General features: G+C 66.5%; 2 protein-coding genes across 2 annotated transcripts; one reads left to right on the forward strand and one right to left on the reverse strand.

The window, feature by feature from the left end:
• Positions 1-2,542, reverse strand: FNDC11 (fibronectin type III domain containing 11). Its single transcript, XM_059188210.1, has 2 exons — positions 2,462-2,542; positions 1-1,046 (listed from the first exon to the last, which is right to left on the reverse strand). Exon 2 carries the CDS (start codon positions 1,042-1,044, stop codon positions 43-45), a length of 1,002 nt encoding a protein of 333 aa, XP_059044193.1. The 5' UTR covers positions 1,045-1,046; positions 2,462-2,542; the 3' UTR covers positions 1-42.
• A 4,889-nt stretch (positions 2,543-7,431) lies between these two features.
• On the forward strand, positions 7,432-15,109 carry SRMS (src-related kinase lacking C-terminal regulatory tyrosine and N-terminal myristylation sites). Its single transcript, XM_059188209.1, has 8 exons — positions 7,432-8,115; positions 11,061-11,182; positions 11,620-11,783; positions 12,427-12,610; positions 12,719-12,877; positions 13,270-13,451; positions 13,540-13,696; positions 13,878-15,109. Exons 1-8 carry the CDS (start codon positions 7,754-7,756, stop codon positions 14,069-14,071), a joined length of 1,524 nt encoding a protein of 507 aa, XP_059044192.1. The 5' UTR covers positions 7,432-7,753; the 3' UTR covers positions 14,072-15,109.
• The last annotated feature ends 119 nt before the right edge of the window (positions 15,110-15,228 follow it).

Genomic DNA, 15,228 nt, shown 5'->3' on the forward strand with positions numbered 1-15,228 from the left:
GTGTGTGTTTATAGTCTTTATTAGTGGATAAATATTAGAAAATCATCTCTCAGAAAGTGTGGTCAGGGGCAGGCCTGGCTTGCCTAGCCGACTAGGGCTGGGCCCTTCTGGGGGCCCCGGCCTCGTCTGCAGGGTGAGGCTGTCCCGCCACGGCTCGTACACCAGTGTGTAGCTCTCTGCTCTCTTGACCGTGAACCTGTAGGAGCGGTTGGGCAGCAGATTGTGGATGTCGAAGGCACAGGCCGCCACGGGGATGGTGCCACACTGCGTGGACTCCTGCTGCGTCCGCGGGTCCAGCAGCTTGAAGCGCAGCTCAAACTGCTCAGGGGCCGCCGGCTGGATGGTGACAAACCAGCGCAGGCTGGCCCAGTCCTGGTGGGCCACCGACCCCTTGCGGTCGAACATGACGGGCATCTTGGTGCTCAGCATCAGCCGGATGTGCGGGATCTTGGTGGCGCCGATGTCGGACACCAGGCGGTGCTTCATGTGCAGGCGCCCGGGCACCATCATGGCCAGGAAGCTGTCCATGACGGCCGACAGCTCCGCCAGCCTCCGCGCCACCAGCCCCCAGCCCGCCAGGAAGGGTCGCGGGTCGGGCGACTCCAGCAGGGCGCCCAGCTCGGCGCGGCCCCGGTCCAGCTGCTCCAGCAGGTCCCCGAGCAGCAGGAGCTGGATCTTGGTCTGGGCGGTGCCCACCTTCTTCATGCGCTGGAACTTCCAGGGGTCGATGAGCTGGAGCATGGTACTGGGCAGCACCAGGGGATTCTGGTCGCCCAGGGCCAGGTGCTTGGGGAGGATCTCGATGTGGAAGGAGCACTTCTGGAGCAGCTCCATGCGCCCGTGGTGGCGCCTGAGCAGGTGCGGGCTCAGGTCTGAGGTCAGGAACTCGCGCAGCGCGGTGCGGCGCTCCATGTAGGCTCGCCAGGCCGCCGGCTCCAGCAGCTGCCGGTCCTCTGCCTCCTCGGCCTCCTCCTGGTCCAGGGAGGACTGCGCACTGTCCAGCTTCATCTTGCCCAGGCCCGGGCCCGGCACCCGGAAGCTCATGTCTGGGAGCAGGGGGTGGAGGGGGGGGGTGTGAGCGGATGCTGCCCGCGGGGCTCCGCCGCCCCCGCCCCCCCGGGGCTCACTCAGTCACAGCGCGCGTGGGCGTAGGCAGGTGTGGCTTCAGGCCCACTGCCATCCATACTGGGCCCTCTGTCCCTCCGCGGGGGAAGAGCTCGTGGGGAGAGCACGTCTCTCTGGGAAGAGGCTGCCAGTGGGCCAGGCGGGTCGCTGGCCGACCCAGATAGAAGTGGACGCTGAGGGGCGGCCCCTCCACTGATTGTCCATTGTGATGACACAGGGACACGGGGACGGGCTGACACAATGGGCTCTAGTTGCCCCAGCCACTGACCAGCTGTGTGGCCTGGCCACAGCGTCAGGTCGTCGTGTGAACGGGGTGAAGGTGCTCCTCATTGCTGAAAGGGGTCAGTGCGATCCTGTCTGTGGGGCACCGGACTCCCCCTGGGGGACACCATGTCCCTGTGGACCTTCTGTGCCTCCCTTCACTGCGGGTCAGAGAAGGGCCAGGGCTCACCCAAAGAGAAGGCCGGGCGGTGGCTGGAGCTGGCGAAGGAGGCAGGGCGGCCCCAGGCCCCAACTTCTAGTGACTGAGCCCCACTCTATGCCTTGAAGCCCCTCAGTGGTGAGGTCCTGTCACCCCATCTCACAGACGGGGGGCCTGAGGCGAAAATGCCTTGTAGCTTGCTCTTAGCTCAGGGTTTGAGGCCAGCCATCAGCTCTACGGCCAGACTCGCCTTCTGTGCTACCCCTGCCTGGGCTCCCACCTCTGGGGGGCTGTGGGGACTGGCTCTGTAAGCTGAGGCTCCTTGGAGAAGGGGCCCGCAATCTGGCTGGATTGGTCCCAGCCGCCCCCAGGACGGCGAGACAGCCCCTTCACACAGCCAGGCCAGCGGCTTCACTGGAGAGCTCACGTGGTCCCAGCAACCCAAGGGTTGGATGAGTTACAAAGGAAGCTGACAGGCCAGGTGACTGCCCGAGGCCACACTGCTAAGTGGCAATAAGGTTGGGACCCAAGTCTGCCTGCCTCCCCAAAGGCCCAGGCTTTGCCTTCCTGAGGCAGAGAAACCAGACCAGGCCCTGGGTTCAACAGAGAGGGTATCTGGGATGTGGCGAAGCATGACCCCTCGCCTAAGTTCCGCTTTGGCCCCTGGGTCTGACTGTGGGTTCAGGGAGGTTTCCCAGTCGCCAACAGTCTCTCGGTTGGAAAATCCCAGAGGGGCTGGTCGTGCATTCGGGAGGGGGCCGCTCTGTGCTCTAGCCCGGCTTCCAGACCTACAGCCTCCTGGGCCTTCCAGAAGCCCCCAGACCTCCCTCTCCCCTGCCCAGCCAGCAGCCAGCAGCCCGCAGCCCGCCTCCCCGGCCCGCGCCCAGCCTCCAGCCTCCAGGCGCGCCCACTTGCCCTGCCTCCCGGAGCGGAGAGAGCCAACCGGCTGACTGTGCGCCCAGCGCGCGCCGCCGCGAACCTTGGGTTGCCATGGGGACCGCCGGCTTCTGTGACGCCCCGCCGGGCCCGGGGGTGGGGGCAGGGTGGGGCCGTAGCCCAGGACCCCGGGGTGCGAGGAGACCCCGCGTCCACTTGAAGAGCTTGGGGAAGACCGCGCGCGGCGGGAGCACGCGGCGGGGGCGGGAGCGAGGGCGGGGGCTGGGGGGCCGCTGTCTGATCCCGAGACCCGGACTGGGACTCGGACTCTAGGAGCCCCTCCTCCGGCCCCCGACCCCGCCCTCCACCCGGGTCTCAGGTGGACCGAACTGTCCCGAGGCTTCGCTCCCTCCCTGGGGAACCGCGCGCGACTTGGGAACCACCGCAAGTGGCTATTCCGAAAGCCAAGCCCAGAGTAGGGTTCAGCAGAGCCGAGTAAACTGAGGCTGGCGGCTTAGCCGCCACCCTTGTCCTGCGGTCCTGTGGGCATGGGGCTGAGTCCCGGCTTCAGGGATGAACTCAGGGAAGAGGGCTCCTGTTCCCCATCCCAGCCTGTGCCCCGCTCCAGGAACCCCTGGGAAGAACTGAGGGGAGCAGCAGTGACCTCACGAATGAACCGGCAGGTGGGTGACCCTTGTCACCCAGGCAGAACAGGGATGGCAGCAGCCACTTCTGCCCGCAGTACCTGGCCTGGGAGACACTCCTCACCTGGGTCTGGACAGAGGGGTCGCCGCAGCCCCAGGGAGCCCGTCAGACGAGTGCTCCCTCCTTGAACCCCATCTCTAGACCCCAGCTGGCCCCAGGACCTCTGGGATCTCTCTCAGCAAGTTGGGGCTCCCCGGGGCAGTGGTCTGGCACTAGGTGGACCACCCTGGGGAGGGTGGGAGAGGGAGGGGTGTCCTGCCTATGGATGTCTCTGCCCTGGGGGTGGGCCCCTCTCAGGGTAGGCCATCAGTCCCTCAGCTCCTCTGCCGTCTGTCCTTATGTCCAGAGCCTGCCCTGTCCCAGAGTTGTACCCCCCCCCCCGGGTGACCCCATTCTTGGGCGGAGACTTCCCTGGTGAGCGGTGCACCAGTTCATCCTCGGGCCCAGAGCTGGGGGCGTGGAGGCCCCGGGAGGTCGGATCTGGGGCGGGGGGTGGATGCCGTTTCTGCTCTCCTCTCCCTGTTTTGGGGTCCCGGTAAATGCTGGCTGTTACGCGGAAAGAGGGGTGCTGTCTGAGGGTTGAGGGGGAGGCTGGCACTAGAAGGTGGGGAGACACCCCGCACCCTGCAGCCCACCCATGAGGAGGGACAGAGAGACTCCGCTCCCCCTGCTCTTCTGGGCCAAGCACGTCTGGGACCTCTGCCACCTCCTTGGCCCCACCCCTTTTTTCTATTTAACTTAAAAGATTAAATTCTTGATTTTAGGAGAACGATAGACTCACATGCAGTTGTAGGAAACACCACGAAGATCCCATGATTCTTGTCCTGTTTCCCCAGTGGAAACATCTGTCAGAACACCTGGTCATGGAAGGTCACCCAGGATACTGAGAGTGACCCAGTGAGATACAGGACTGGTCTGTCCCCCAGGGACCCCCACATTGCCTCGAGCAGCCCCCAACCTCTCCTCTCCGCCAGCAGCCACTACTGGCCTCTGGGCTTCTGAAGCCACCGTGAGAAGGAGCAGCCAGCACGCGGCCTTCGGGACCCCCCGCTGGGCACATTTCCTCCCACCTCCAAGCGGTGGCCCCGGCTGTGCTGCCCTGAGCCTTAGGAGCCATGAGGGTGGGAGCCTGGTGGCGGTGGTGAGATCACCGGGGGGCGGGGGGTGTCTATCCCTCACAGACCCCAGAGCGTGTCGACCACGGTGGGCTGCTCTGGGCGGCCAGCCTTGGCGGAGTGCCCAGGAAGCCCCCCTCCTTGTCCCAGCAGAACTGGTCGGAACCCTCACTCGGGGCCGGCAGGCTCGGTGCTCTGAGAGGTGAGGCAACGGAGACAGGTCTAGCACCTTCCCTGAAGTCACACGGCCAGTGAGACGGACAGCGGGATTCAAACACTGTCCTCTGACCCCATCCCAAGGTGGGGGTCCTCCCCCACCCTCACGCACCTCCCCAGCCCCACCAGCACGGTTCTCTGTGGTTGGGGCCAATGGAGGAGGCGAGGCTAACGGGAGAGTGGCTGGGTCAGGGCAGGGTCGTCCTTGGGGCCTGGGCGCTGCCGAGCCAGGTGCGTAAGGCGAGGCAGGGCTGCTGGAGCTTGGGGGGGCAGGCCAGCAGGGGTGAGGCAACTCTAATAGCTGCTGACAGCAAGACGGACAGACAGACAGAGGTGGCTCTTGGGGCGCCTGGGGGGCTCTCTTGGTTAAGCGTCTGCCTGTGGCTCGGGTCATGATTCCAAGGTCCTGGGATGGAGCCCTGTGTTGGGCCCCTGCTTGCAGAGAGCCTGCTTCTCCCTCTGCCTCTGTGTGCTGCTCTGCCTACCCGTGCTTGCTCTCTCTGTCAAACAAATCTTTAAAAGGGGTGGGGGGCACCTGTGTGGCTTGGTGGGTTAAGCCTCTGCCTTCGGCTCAGGTCATCATCCCAGAGTCCTGGGATCGAGACCCGCATCAGGCTCTCTGCTCGGCGGGGAGCCTGCTTCCTCCTCTCTCTCTCTCTGCCTGCCTCTCCGCTTACTTGTGATCTCTGTCAAACAAATAAATAAAATCTTAAAAAAAAAAAAAGGCTTTTGCTGCCAGCCCCCTGGCCTGGAGTGTGTGTGCACAAGGGCCATAGGCTGCTTGGAGGGGGCCGATGAGTGAAGAGAGGTGCTCTGGGGACTTGGGGGTGACGGGGCGGAAGAGGGCCCTGGCAGAGACATGGCCGTGCGTGGGGTGCTCCCTGCAGAGCCCACTGCCCGGGGACAGGCGAAGAGGAGCCTCTCTCCCTCTGGGGACCGTCACCTGGGGACCAGCCAGGCCCCCACTGCCCAGCATGTGTTCCTGCTAGAAAACGTCCCTGCTGTGACCTCAAGGAGAGTGCACAGAACCTTGTATCTGTGGGATGGCACTGGGCGGGGGTGCGGGGGGCGGCTTTGCAGCACAACCCACTGCGCTCCGGACCCCGATTCACTCTCTGGGCTTTGCTTGGGCTGACAGGAGGCCTGAGGACTGAGGAGGACCCTCCCTGCCTGCCTTGGGCACCAGGTGGGGTGTGTGGAGTCCTAGCAGCTGGGTCACTGTGGCTCTGAGGGCCTGGGAGTGTCCAGGAGGAATCCGTGCCCAGTGCTCTGAGTGCTTGACCAAGCACGGTCAGCACAAGCAGGACCCCCCACCCCATGACCTGAGAGGGCCTTCCTGCAGCCGAAGGGGCCAGAGGCTTGAAGTGTGGTTTTCCAGGGGAGGAGCCGCGTGGGTATACAGGAAGGGACGCGTGGTGGGATGAGGCACACCAGTTCCCCGCTAGGCTGGTGGAGTAGAGGCTCCGGGGCCCTTGTAGACCCTTCCCTGTTTGGATTTGTAATTAGCCTGCATTCCTCTCAGTGACCGCCTTCCCCCAGGATGAGTCTCTGCTCCACAGAGCCTGCCCCTGGTGGGGGGGGCTGCCCCCTCCAGGCCATGGGAGCCCCAGATTGCTGCTCGGACGCCGAGGAGGGCCAGCTCCTGGCCACATCGCCACATTACAGCTCGCATACTGGACCAGCTGGCCATCTGGACGTGAGCCCCAGGAAGCCCTCAGGGTGTTTCAGGGGGAGATGGTCTGCTGTGGCTCTGGGGGCAGGGAGTGGGGGTCCAGCTTCTCCTGGGTCAAACAGTCATCACCCCTGTTTGCTGGCCACCGAACACGCACATTCAGGGTTGATCCAGGGTGGGCCTGGGAAGGAGGCTCTCACAAAAGCGGATGGGCTCAGTGGCGCCAGGGGTACTGAGGGGGCTGAGCTCGGGGGAGGCCAGCAGGGGCAGGAGCATGCAGGTGGCCTGGGGCTGGGAGCCCACCTCCTCCAGCCCCAGCCCCAGGGCCCCCAGAGTTTGCTCTCTCCGTCTGGCCAGGAGGCAGACGCTGACCCGGCAGCAGGCAGAGTGCGCCTCCATGCGCAGGCGCCTGGCCCCGTCCAGGGAGCTGAGTAAGAGGGGTGGCGCCGGCCCTCCCACGCTCGCCGCCACCCTTCTGTGCCACAGCAGCCCCACCCCCAGCCCTGAGGTGGGAGTCGGGTGTCCCAGCCTCCCCCCCAACCCAGCGCTGGCTGTGGGGCTGGGGAGGGGGGTCTCCTGGCCCACAGTAGCCCAGAAAGCATATGGCCCATCACCCGTGCAGCCCCTGTGGAGCCCTTCTGGGGCTCACGGAGCACCCACCATCCCACGTTATCTCGTAACAACCAGTGCAGGGAGCTTCCCTCCCTCGCCAGTCCCAGGCTGCCCCCAGCTGTCCCAGCCCCGCCTTTGCCGCAGGGTCTCCTGGCCCAGCCGGAAGGCTCTGCCCTACACAGGATTTTTCTATTGACAGATTTGACCAACATTTAAAGAACAGTCTCCCTCCCTCCTCCCCCCTCCTCCTCCCTCTCCCCCCCTCCTTCCTAAAGGTCTTCTTTATGCGGCAGACAGACAGACAGACAGAGAGAAGCAAGGGGAGGGAGCGGCAGGCGGAGGGAGAGGCAGGCTCGCAGGGAGCCCGATGCGGGGCTCCATCCCAGCACCCTGGGATCACACCTGAGCCACCCAGGCGCCCCGAAATCAGGCCGTTTTCTACACCAATCCAGCTCTCTTCTGGCCAAGCAGGGGCTCGTGCTGCACGGCGGCTGCCCCGTTCATGGAACCCCTTTTCTCTGAGGACAAGGGTGGGCACGTCGTTCACCTGCGCTGACCCCGATCCCCACGGCGACCCACTTGCGCTCCCACAGCCCCGCCCCGAAGCCCCGCCCCGAGGCCCCGAGGCCCCGCCCCCCGAGGCGCGTCCTGGGCCGCACCTGCCCCAGCCCCGAAGAGGCTCTGAGCGGTGGGGGACAAGACGCTGCAGAGGCCCAGCACAGGAGCCGCCATCGTGTGGCGTTGGGGTGGGGGGCGGCTTGGAGGGCCACTTTGCGCCCCACCTGGTCTGAACCCCAGCCCAGGAGGCGGGCGGGGAGCGGGTTTGCGCGCGCCTTGTTGGAGGGTTCTCTGGAGTGACCTGTCCCCACTCTCTGCGCCACCAGGGACGCCAGCAGTGAGGCTCGGACCCTCGGCGGCCGTCGGCCCTTCTGGTTTCTGTGGGTCCGCTTTCCCGCCGCTGCGGCCCCTTCCCTGCCTGACCCTGGGCTCCGCTCCGGTGGCCCCGGGAGCATGGAGCCCTTCCTCAGGAGGCGGTTGACCTTCCTGTCCTTCTTCTGGGACAAGATCTGGCCGGTGGCCGCGCCGGACAACGGCGTCCAGGGGCTCCCCGACCCTGTGGCCGGCGCTGAACCAGAGCCCGCTGCCACAGAGCCCTGCAGCCCCCCGGCGCCCCCACAGCTCTTCAGGGCGCTCTATGACTTCACCGCGCGGTGCTCGGCAGAGCTGAGCGTCAGCCGCGGGGACAGGCTCTGCGCCCTCAGAGAGGACGGCGACTACATCTTTGCCCGCAGACTCTCCGGCCCGCCCGGTACTGGGCTGGTACCCATCACCCACCTGGCCAGGGCCACCCCGGAGACGCTCTCAGACCCCCCGTGAGTATCACTTGCCCCTGCAGTCAGGGAAAAGGGCAGGACAGAGTCCCAGGACGGCATGTCCGGGGCGTCCTGCTTTCCTTCCCTCCTCCTCCTGGGGCCAGGACCCTCCAGGCCTCGCCACGCAGCGGCGGGCAAACACACAGGGGTGGGGGACAGACACCAGGGACTGTGTCCCAGTACGGCTAAGAGGGAATGAGTCCAGCAGAGCAGTCAGTGCCTGTGGTGAGTCAGCTGGACAGCGTGTGTGCATCCGCCGGCTGGTCATGCAGCACGGCCGGCCCTCAGGGGCATGGTCCAGGGAGCCCGGGGCTCCTGATGAGGACATAAGAGAGGCTGTCCAGACGCTGTGAGGGAGGAGGGGGTGACCAATGGGTGCAGGGGCTGATGTGCTGAGTCCGAGGGGAGGGCTTGTCTGCCCCCTCCCTGGTACGCGTTCACCCGGATCTCGCCCTGCTGCACCAGCCCGCAGGGAGGTATGGGGCACACGTGGCCTGGCCTTGGGAATTGGTCCCAAATAGGCCTGTTTCGAGAGATGCAGGTAGGGGGAGCTCAGCCATTCCCCCCAACATGCCCAAAGGCCCCAGGGCCTGGGCAGTCCACAGGCTGGGCTGGCTGGCGGAAATTGGCTGTTCGCTCACCCACTCTGCAATTACGGAGGGAGGCAGAGAGTAGAGGCTCTCCCACGGGGCCTGGGAGGAGATGACCTCTCAGCCCAGGCTCAGGGTCTGCAGGACAGGGTGGCCTCCCGGCACGGCTGTGAGCAGTCTCCGCCTGGGCCCTGTCCCTGGAGACAGAGCCCCTCAGCTCTCCCACAGCCTCCTGGGGGGTTTGCACGTGGCATGGGAATGCCCGAGTCCCAGGAAGGCCCCTTCTGAGGGGACTCCGGCCCCTAGCCCCTGGCCCAGCCTGCTGGCAGGGGTGGGAGGGACCAGGCAGCCATTCTGATAGGGAGGGGCCCAGAGCCCTCCGTGGGTGCAGGTGGAGGACAGATCCCATGAGCTGCTCTGGAGGGAGGGTCGAAAGGGGGTGGTGCCGGGAGGAAGTGCTAATGACTGTTTGCCTGGGCGGGGGATGAAAGGGCCGCCCACACTGGTGGTGTCATTAGCCCTAGACACCTGGCCATCTGTCCTCAGGGCCAGACCGGCCGGGCAGGGGGAGGACCATCAACCCTGCTAGTGAGGCTTCCCCAGTGTCATCCTGGCCGCTGCCCCACCCCAGGGAGAGACTCCCCAGAACATCCCTGGCCCTGGGCTCTGGGGGAGGGCTGAGGATGCGGGCACTTCTGGATCTCTGTGCGCCCGCAGCCCTGCTGTCCTGTGAAGGGCCTCGGTGGCCCTGCCCCTGGGAGCTCTGCTGGCTGCTGGGCGTCAGAGGGCAGCGCCTGGCTGCAGGGGCCCTTGGCGGATGGAGCCCCGGGGCCTTAGGGAGCTGTACCTCTTGCTCCTAATCCGTGTGTCTTGAAACGAGTTCGTCAGCTTTCCACAAGCCTGCTGCCCAACCAGGTCTGGTCTTGGGGACCCGTGACCCTGTGTGCTCTGCCCTGCTTGCCGGTCTTCCCTTCTGGTGTTGAGGGGTCTCTGCCTGTCTGCCGTTGCCTCGCTCTTCAGTCTCCAGCTCTACCCTCTGGGCAGCCCCTCAGCCCAGCCCCAGGGTTGGCTCTGGCCACGCTGGTTCCCAGCCCCTCCCTGCAGCTCTTCATGGGGCGCGCGGGCCTCTTTGTGAGGAGCAGGTGCGTCTTGGTCCCCCTCCTGCCAGTCCGCGGCCTCCCCCCAGGCTCCGCAGCCCCATCCACCCAGCCCTGTCTTTTCAGGGCCTCCTCTCTATGCTGACTCACTCTGAGTCATGCTTTAGGTCCTCTGGAGTAAGTGCTGGTCCGGCAGCCGAGGGGTCAGAGCTAGCCCGCTGGCCCTCCGAGCCCGGGGTTTCCCCCACTTTGGAAGTGACAAGGGCCATGCGCACAGGGCTGTTCCCAGAGTGGTTGAGGCTCTCCCTTAGGGAGCAGGCCTCCTGCCCCAGGGTCCCGAGAATCTGCAGGAAGCAGGAGGTTCCAGGCTGGGAAGCCGACTCAGGCGTGGGGTTCCCCTCCCTGGATCTTGGGAAGCAGACACAGGAGATGGCCTGGGGCCAGGAGCTGTCCCGCTCTCCTGCTAAGAGCATGGAGCCTGGAGAGATGCCTGTGGAGTGACTTGGGTGGCCACAGCCCAGGCGGGTGTCAGCCGGGGCCCAGCAGGCTCTCCCCTGTCCTTGTCCGTGTGCAGTTGTGTGGGCTCCTGGACTCGGGGAACTCCCTCAGACTGTGGAGCCCCTGGGAGCCCCTGCTGCCCGTGTGCTCAGAGAGGGAGCATGTCTCTGCAGATGTGGAGGGCCAGGGGTTCGGGCTGTCCTGCACCAGGCAGGGTCCCTTCGCAGCAGACATGAGATGCTCTGAGCCTCCTCCAGCCTCCCCAGAGTCCCTGCCCAGCCTGGCACAGCTGCCTCCCCCAGGGCCTTCCTGGCCAAGCTTCTGTCGGCCCCACGGTCCACCTCTCTGCGGGCTAGGGAAGCCCAGGCTTCCGGTGGAAACCCCCTCCAGTAGGGGCTCAGCAGTCTTGAGCTTGGCAGGTCAGCCCCTGGCTGGGGTTGGGTCCTTCTGGGAGCAGGGTTAACGGGCACTCCGGGGCTGAGGTGTGTGGACGGATGGTTACACCTGACTCAGGTCACCGTTGGTGGCAGTGGAAGCTCTGTGTTAGCCCAGGAGGGCCTCCTGATGGATCCAGAAGTGGAGGCACCGAGGGCTAGGGCAGGTGCAGACCGGGGGCCAGGACCCCTGCCCTGGGCTCTGGGAGCCCCTGGTTCCTGAGCGACCGGGGCGTCGGGCTCGGGCATCGGGGCCTCTGAGCATCGTGGGGGCAGGAGTCCGTCCGGCCAGGCCCGGTGGTGACCGCCGCACCCGTCCTTGGCAGCTGGTACTTCAGCCGCATGAGCCGCGCCCGTGCCCAGCAGCTGCTCCTGTCCCCGGCCAGCGCCCCGGGAGCCTTCCTTGTCCGGCCCAGCGAGAGCAGCCGTGGGGACTATTCGCTCTCAGGTACCGGACGGCTGCTCGCGCCTCTGCCCCCACGCTGACCTCGGGGTCAGTGCTCCCCAGACTGTGCCGGCCCGACGTCAGGCCTGGGCACCTCGTGTCCTTCCCCGGCCAGTCTGCCCACTGCAGGCTCACGCACAGGCCCCCTCCCCTTCCCTCCCCTGCCCATCCACCGGCGGGGCTCTCTCCTCACTCCCCGTCCCCTTCACGTCCGCTCACTCTCCGACTCATCCACGCGCTGAGTGTCCCCGAGTGCCCGCCCTGCACCCCCTCACTGCCCCCCGGCTTGCAGCTGCCCGCACTCCCACTTTCCTGTGAGACGCCGAGGCCTGACCTGAGCCCGGCCCAGGGAAGGTTGTGCTGCTTATCCGGCCAGGGAGCTGGGAGGGTCTGGGGCAAGCTGCCGCCGAGACGTGGCCCTCACCTGTGTCCACTCCCAGTCCGGGCGCAGGCCAAAGTCCACCACTACCGCATCTCCACGGCGGCCGGCGGTCTCTACCTGCAGAAGGGCCGGCTCTTCCCCAGCCTGGAGGAGCTGCTCGCCTACTACAAGGCCAACTGGAAGCTGACCCAGAGCCCGCTGCTGCAGGCCCATGTGCCCCAGGTGGGCCAGGCCCCGGCAGCACCTCCCGCCCAACTGGCCAGCACACGTCCAGGGCTGTGAGCCAGGCAGCAGGTCCAGGCCAGTCTCTGAGCATGGCTGGGGGGTCCGAAAAGGCCTGAGGGCACTGGGAGCCCTGGCCGCACCTCCACACTCCGGCCAGGGCCCTGTCTGGGGTTGGGTTTGCCCTCAATGGTGCAGCATCTCCACCTCCGGGGACTTCCGGGGCTGGGCTGCGACGGGACCTGGAGGGTCCCCCAGTCCCAGACCCAGCTCTGCAGGGGGGCCATGAGGGCGGGGACAAGCTTAGGGAGGCGTCCGGGAGGGGGCTCGCAGCAGCCGCAGGCCCCAGGCAGAAGCCGTAGGAGAGGACGCTCGCTGGGCCGTGTGCCCTGGCTTGGGCAGCGGCACCCCGGCTCTCAGGGCCCAACCGTCCTGCTGGGGGCCAGGCAGCAATCCGGCTGCTCTGGTTGCTAATGGTAGCCTGGCCGGGGCCGGAATGACTATGCGTGGGTGGCTGTCCACCCCCAGCAAAGGTGCCACTTAGGGCCGGGCTTCAGGAGGTCCACACCTGGCTGCCCCGGCCTTGGCCAGGCAGAGGGGCTGGAGGCCTGGCGCTCTGGGAGACACCGCCCCCCCTCTCCAGGGAGCAGCAGGCAGAGGCCCGGAGCGCCCCCCGCCCCCTCAGAGGCCCCCGCAGCAGGACCAGTGGGAGCGGCCTCGCTCCGAGTTCGCCCTGAGGAGGAAGCTGGGTGAAGGCTGCTTCGGGGAGGTGTGGGAAGGCCTGTGGCTTGGCTCCACTCCAGTGGCAGTCAAGGTCATCAAGTCAGGTGCGTGAGGCCTGCTGGCCCCTGCCCACCCTGCCCTCGGGCCCCTGGAGCACCGGGGCAGCCACAGAGTGGTGTGGGTGGGTCCCGGAGCCGTGCTCTCTCCCGCAGCCTACATGAAGCTCGCGGACCTCAGCAAGGAGATCCAGACCCTCAAGAGCCTGAGGCACGAGCGTCTCATCCAGCTGCATGCTGTGTGCTCGGCCGGCCAGCCCGTGTACATCGTCACAGAGCTTATGCGCAAGGGCAGCCTGCAGGCCTTCCTGGGCAGTGAGTGGCTGCTCCCCCCACGCCCCCGCTGGTGACTGTGCGGGGGGCCCAGGCTTCCATGCACCACCGTGACCCTTCGAGGCTGCTCTGGGCTTGACTGTCCGAGGCTCAGAGGGGTGTGGTGGGCTCTGGCCTGTGGGTTCAGGCCCCGGGGCGCAGTCAGAGCCTTGTGCTCCGGGTGGAGCCGAGAGCAGTGGGCTCGGGTGCATCGATGTCCCCATCCTCATTCCTGTGCCCCTCCCCGGCTCTGGTCTCTCTGGGGGTCCAGGAGCAGTCACTGCACAGCATGGCCGCCTCCGCCACGTGGCCTGGGCTGGGGGTGAGGACACTGAGGCATGGGGGGAGGTGACAGTGCAGACCCTGCCCCCCTGACCGTCCACCTTGCCCCACAGGCCCCGAGGGACGGGCCCTGGGCCTGCCTCTCCTGCTGAGCTTTGCCTGCCAGGTGGCCGAGGGCATGAGCTACCTGGAGGGTCGACGCATCGTACACCGTGACCTGGCAGCTAGGAACGTGCTCGTTGGTGACGACCTGGCATGCAAGGTGGCTGACTTTGGCCTGGCCCGGCTGCTGAAGGTCGGTTCGGGCTGGAGCCCCCAACCCCGCCGTGGCTCAGAGGGGAGGGAGCTGCTCGGCCCACCCACCCTGGTTTCCCCACACCCAGGACGACATCTACTCCCCAAGCAGCAGCTCCAAGATCCCCGTCAAGTGGACGGCACCTGAGGCGGCCAACTATCGCATCTACTCTCAGAAGTCGGACGTCTGGTCCTTCGGAGTTCTGCTCTATGAGGTTTTCACCTACGGCCAGTGTCCTTATGAAGGTGGGCTGCAAGGAAGCCTGGGGGAGGAGGCACCCGGGGAGTCCCCGGTTCCAGAAGGGGCACCACACCTCCAGGCCACCTGCTGGGCCAGGTCAGGCCAGGAACTAGGGGGAGGTGAGCACTGTGACCCTGCGTAGCGGCAAGGCAGCCCTGCCCAGCCCCTCTTGTGGCCCCTCCACAGGACTGAGCAACCACGAGACCCTGCAGCAGGTCATGCGAGGGTACCGGCTGCCACGCCCCGCGCCCTGCCCGGCCGAGGTCTACGCGCTCATGCTGGAGTGCTGGAAGGGCAGCCCTGAGGAGCGGCCGGCTTTCGCTGCGCTGCAGGAGAAGCTGAGTGCCGCCCACAGGCGCCTCGCCCCTGCCCACACGTGACCGGGGACGCCGGACACAGGGGCTGGGGCCACGCCTCCCTGCCTGGCGTGTCCCCCCAGGACAATGCTGGCCGTCAACACATCCAGGGGCGCTGGCAGCCTGGAGCGGCCTCTGGCTGCGGTCCTCACACCCTGACAGACACATGGACTGGCACACGTGTGTGGGGAAGATGTCCCCTCAGACGGGAGGGCTGGTGTCCTCTGCTCCACGGGACCTGGTGTCCCTGGTGAGGGGAGGTCTCAGCACAGCAGTCGGGGTGGCGCCTGAATGTTGTCCGGCCGTGGAGATTTGCTGGACAGAGAAGACCTGAGACTGGGCCACGGCCCCCTGCCCACCCCTGCTGCCCCGGGCAGCCCGATTCCTCCTGGGGCCAACAGCCAGAGGCTCCCCAGTTTTTGGCAAAGTTCCCCCATGGCCGACGCTGGGCTCCCAGGCCGAGGCGGCACGGGGCCGACACAGCACAGGCTGGGCAAACCTGCTGGCTGCGTGCAGACCCGAGTGCTCGGAAAACGGGCGGCGACGGACTCACCTGCATCGTGCATGGGCCTCAGCGCCCAGACCCGGAACAGCAGCTGCAGCGGATGGGGAGGTCTACCAGCTGGTCCCTGGAAGCAGAGCTGGCCCCCATGTGGCCCAGGGCCCCGCCCCAGGGGACTCTGATACCCCAGGGAGCAGGACCCCTGCGGGACCAAGCGGCCCACTCTATCTGCCTGGGGCTGGGATTGAAATTGGGGGAGCCTGGGTCAGGCCACGGGCAGGGCAGGCTGCATGGTCATTCCTGGGGCTGAGAGACTCGAGGTCCTTCTCTGGGGGTGGGGCAAAGATCAGGGGTTCTGGGTCCCGGGTGCTGGCCCGGGGTCAGACGGGGGTGGAGCTGGATCCCATGGTGTTGGGTCAACACGCCTGCTCCTGCTCGGGCTGATTTCAAGCCACCGTTGGCGTCACTGAACGAGGAGCCGGGTGGGACACGCCTGTCCTCACTCACCAGCCAGCTCCAGTCACCACGAGAGGGACCCGAGGGGCACGGGGACCAGGCAGCTGTGGCCCCCGGAAGGCTTGTGGGACGGAAGGGCAGAGGCAAGCCAAGCTTCTTGTCCCCTGGAGGGAACAGGCCTCTATGCACCGTTTAGGGGCAGCTCTGCACTGTGAAGCCCATT

This window comes from Mustela lutreola, chromosome 9, assembly GCF_030435805.1.
Source record: "Mustela lutreola isolate mMusLut2 chromosome 9, mMusLut2.pri, whole genome shotgun sequence".
Classification (NCBI taxonomy): domain Eukaryota; kingdom Metazoa; phylum Chordata; class Mammalia; order Carnivora; family Mustelidae; genus Mustela; species Mustela lutreola.

What these genes read in the sequence shown, in the direction of transcription:
- SRMS (XM_059188209.1), top strand. Translation starts at nt 7,754, where the DNA reads ATGGAGCCCTTCCTCAGGAGGCGGTTGACCTTCCTGTCCTTCTTCTGG. An exon ending in TGCAGGCCCATGTGCCCCAG is followed by an intron (nt 11,784 to 12,426) that starts GTGGGCCAGGCC and finishes CCCCCTCTCCAG; the next exon opens with GGAGCAGCAGGCAGAGGCCC. An exon ending in AGTCAAGGTCATCAAGTCAG is followed by an intron (nt 12,611 to 12,718) that starts GTGCGTGAGGCC and finishes TCTCTCCCGCAG; the next exon opens with CCTACATGAAGCTCGCGGAC.
- FNDC11 (XM_059188210.1), bottom strand. Translation starts at nt 1,044, where the DNA reads ATGAGCTTCCGGGTGCCGGGCCCGGGCCTGGGCAAGATGAAGCTGGAC.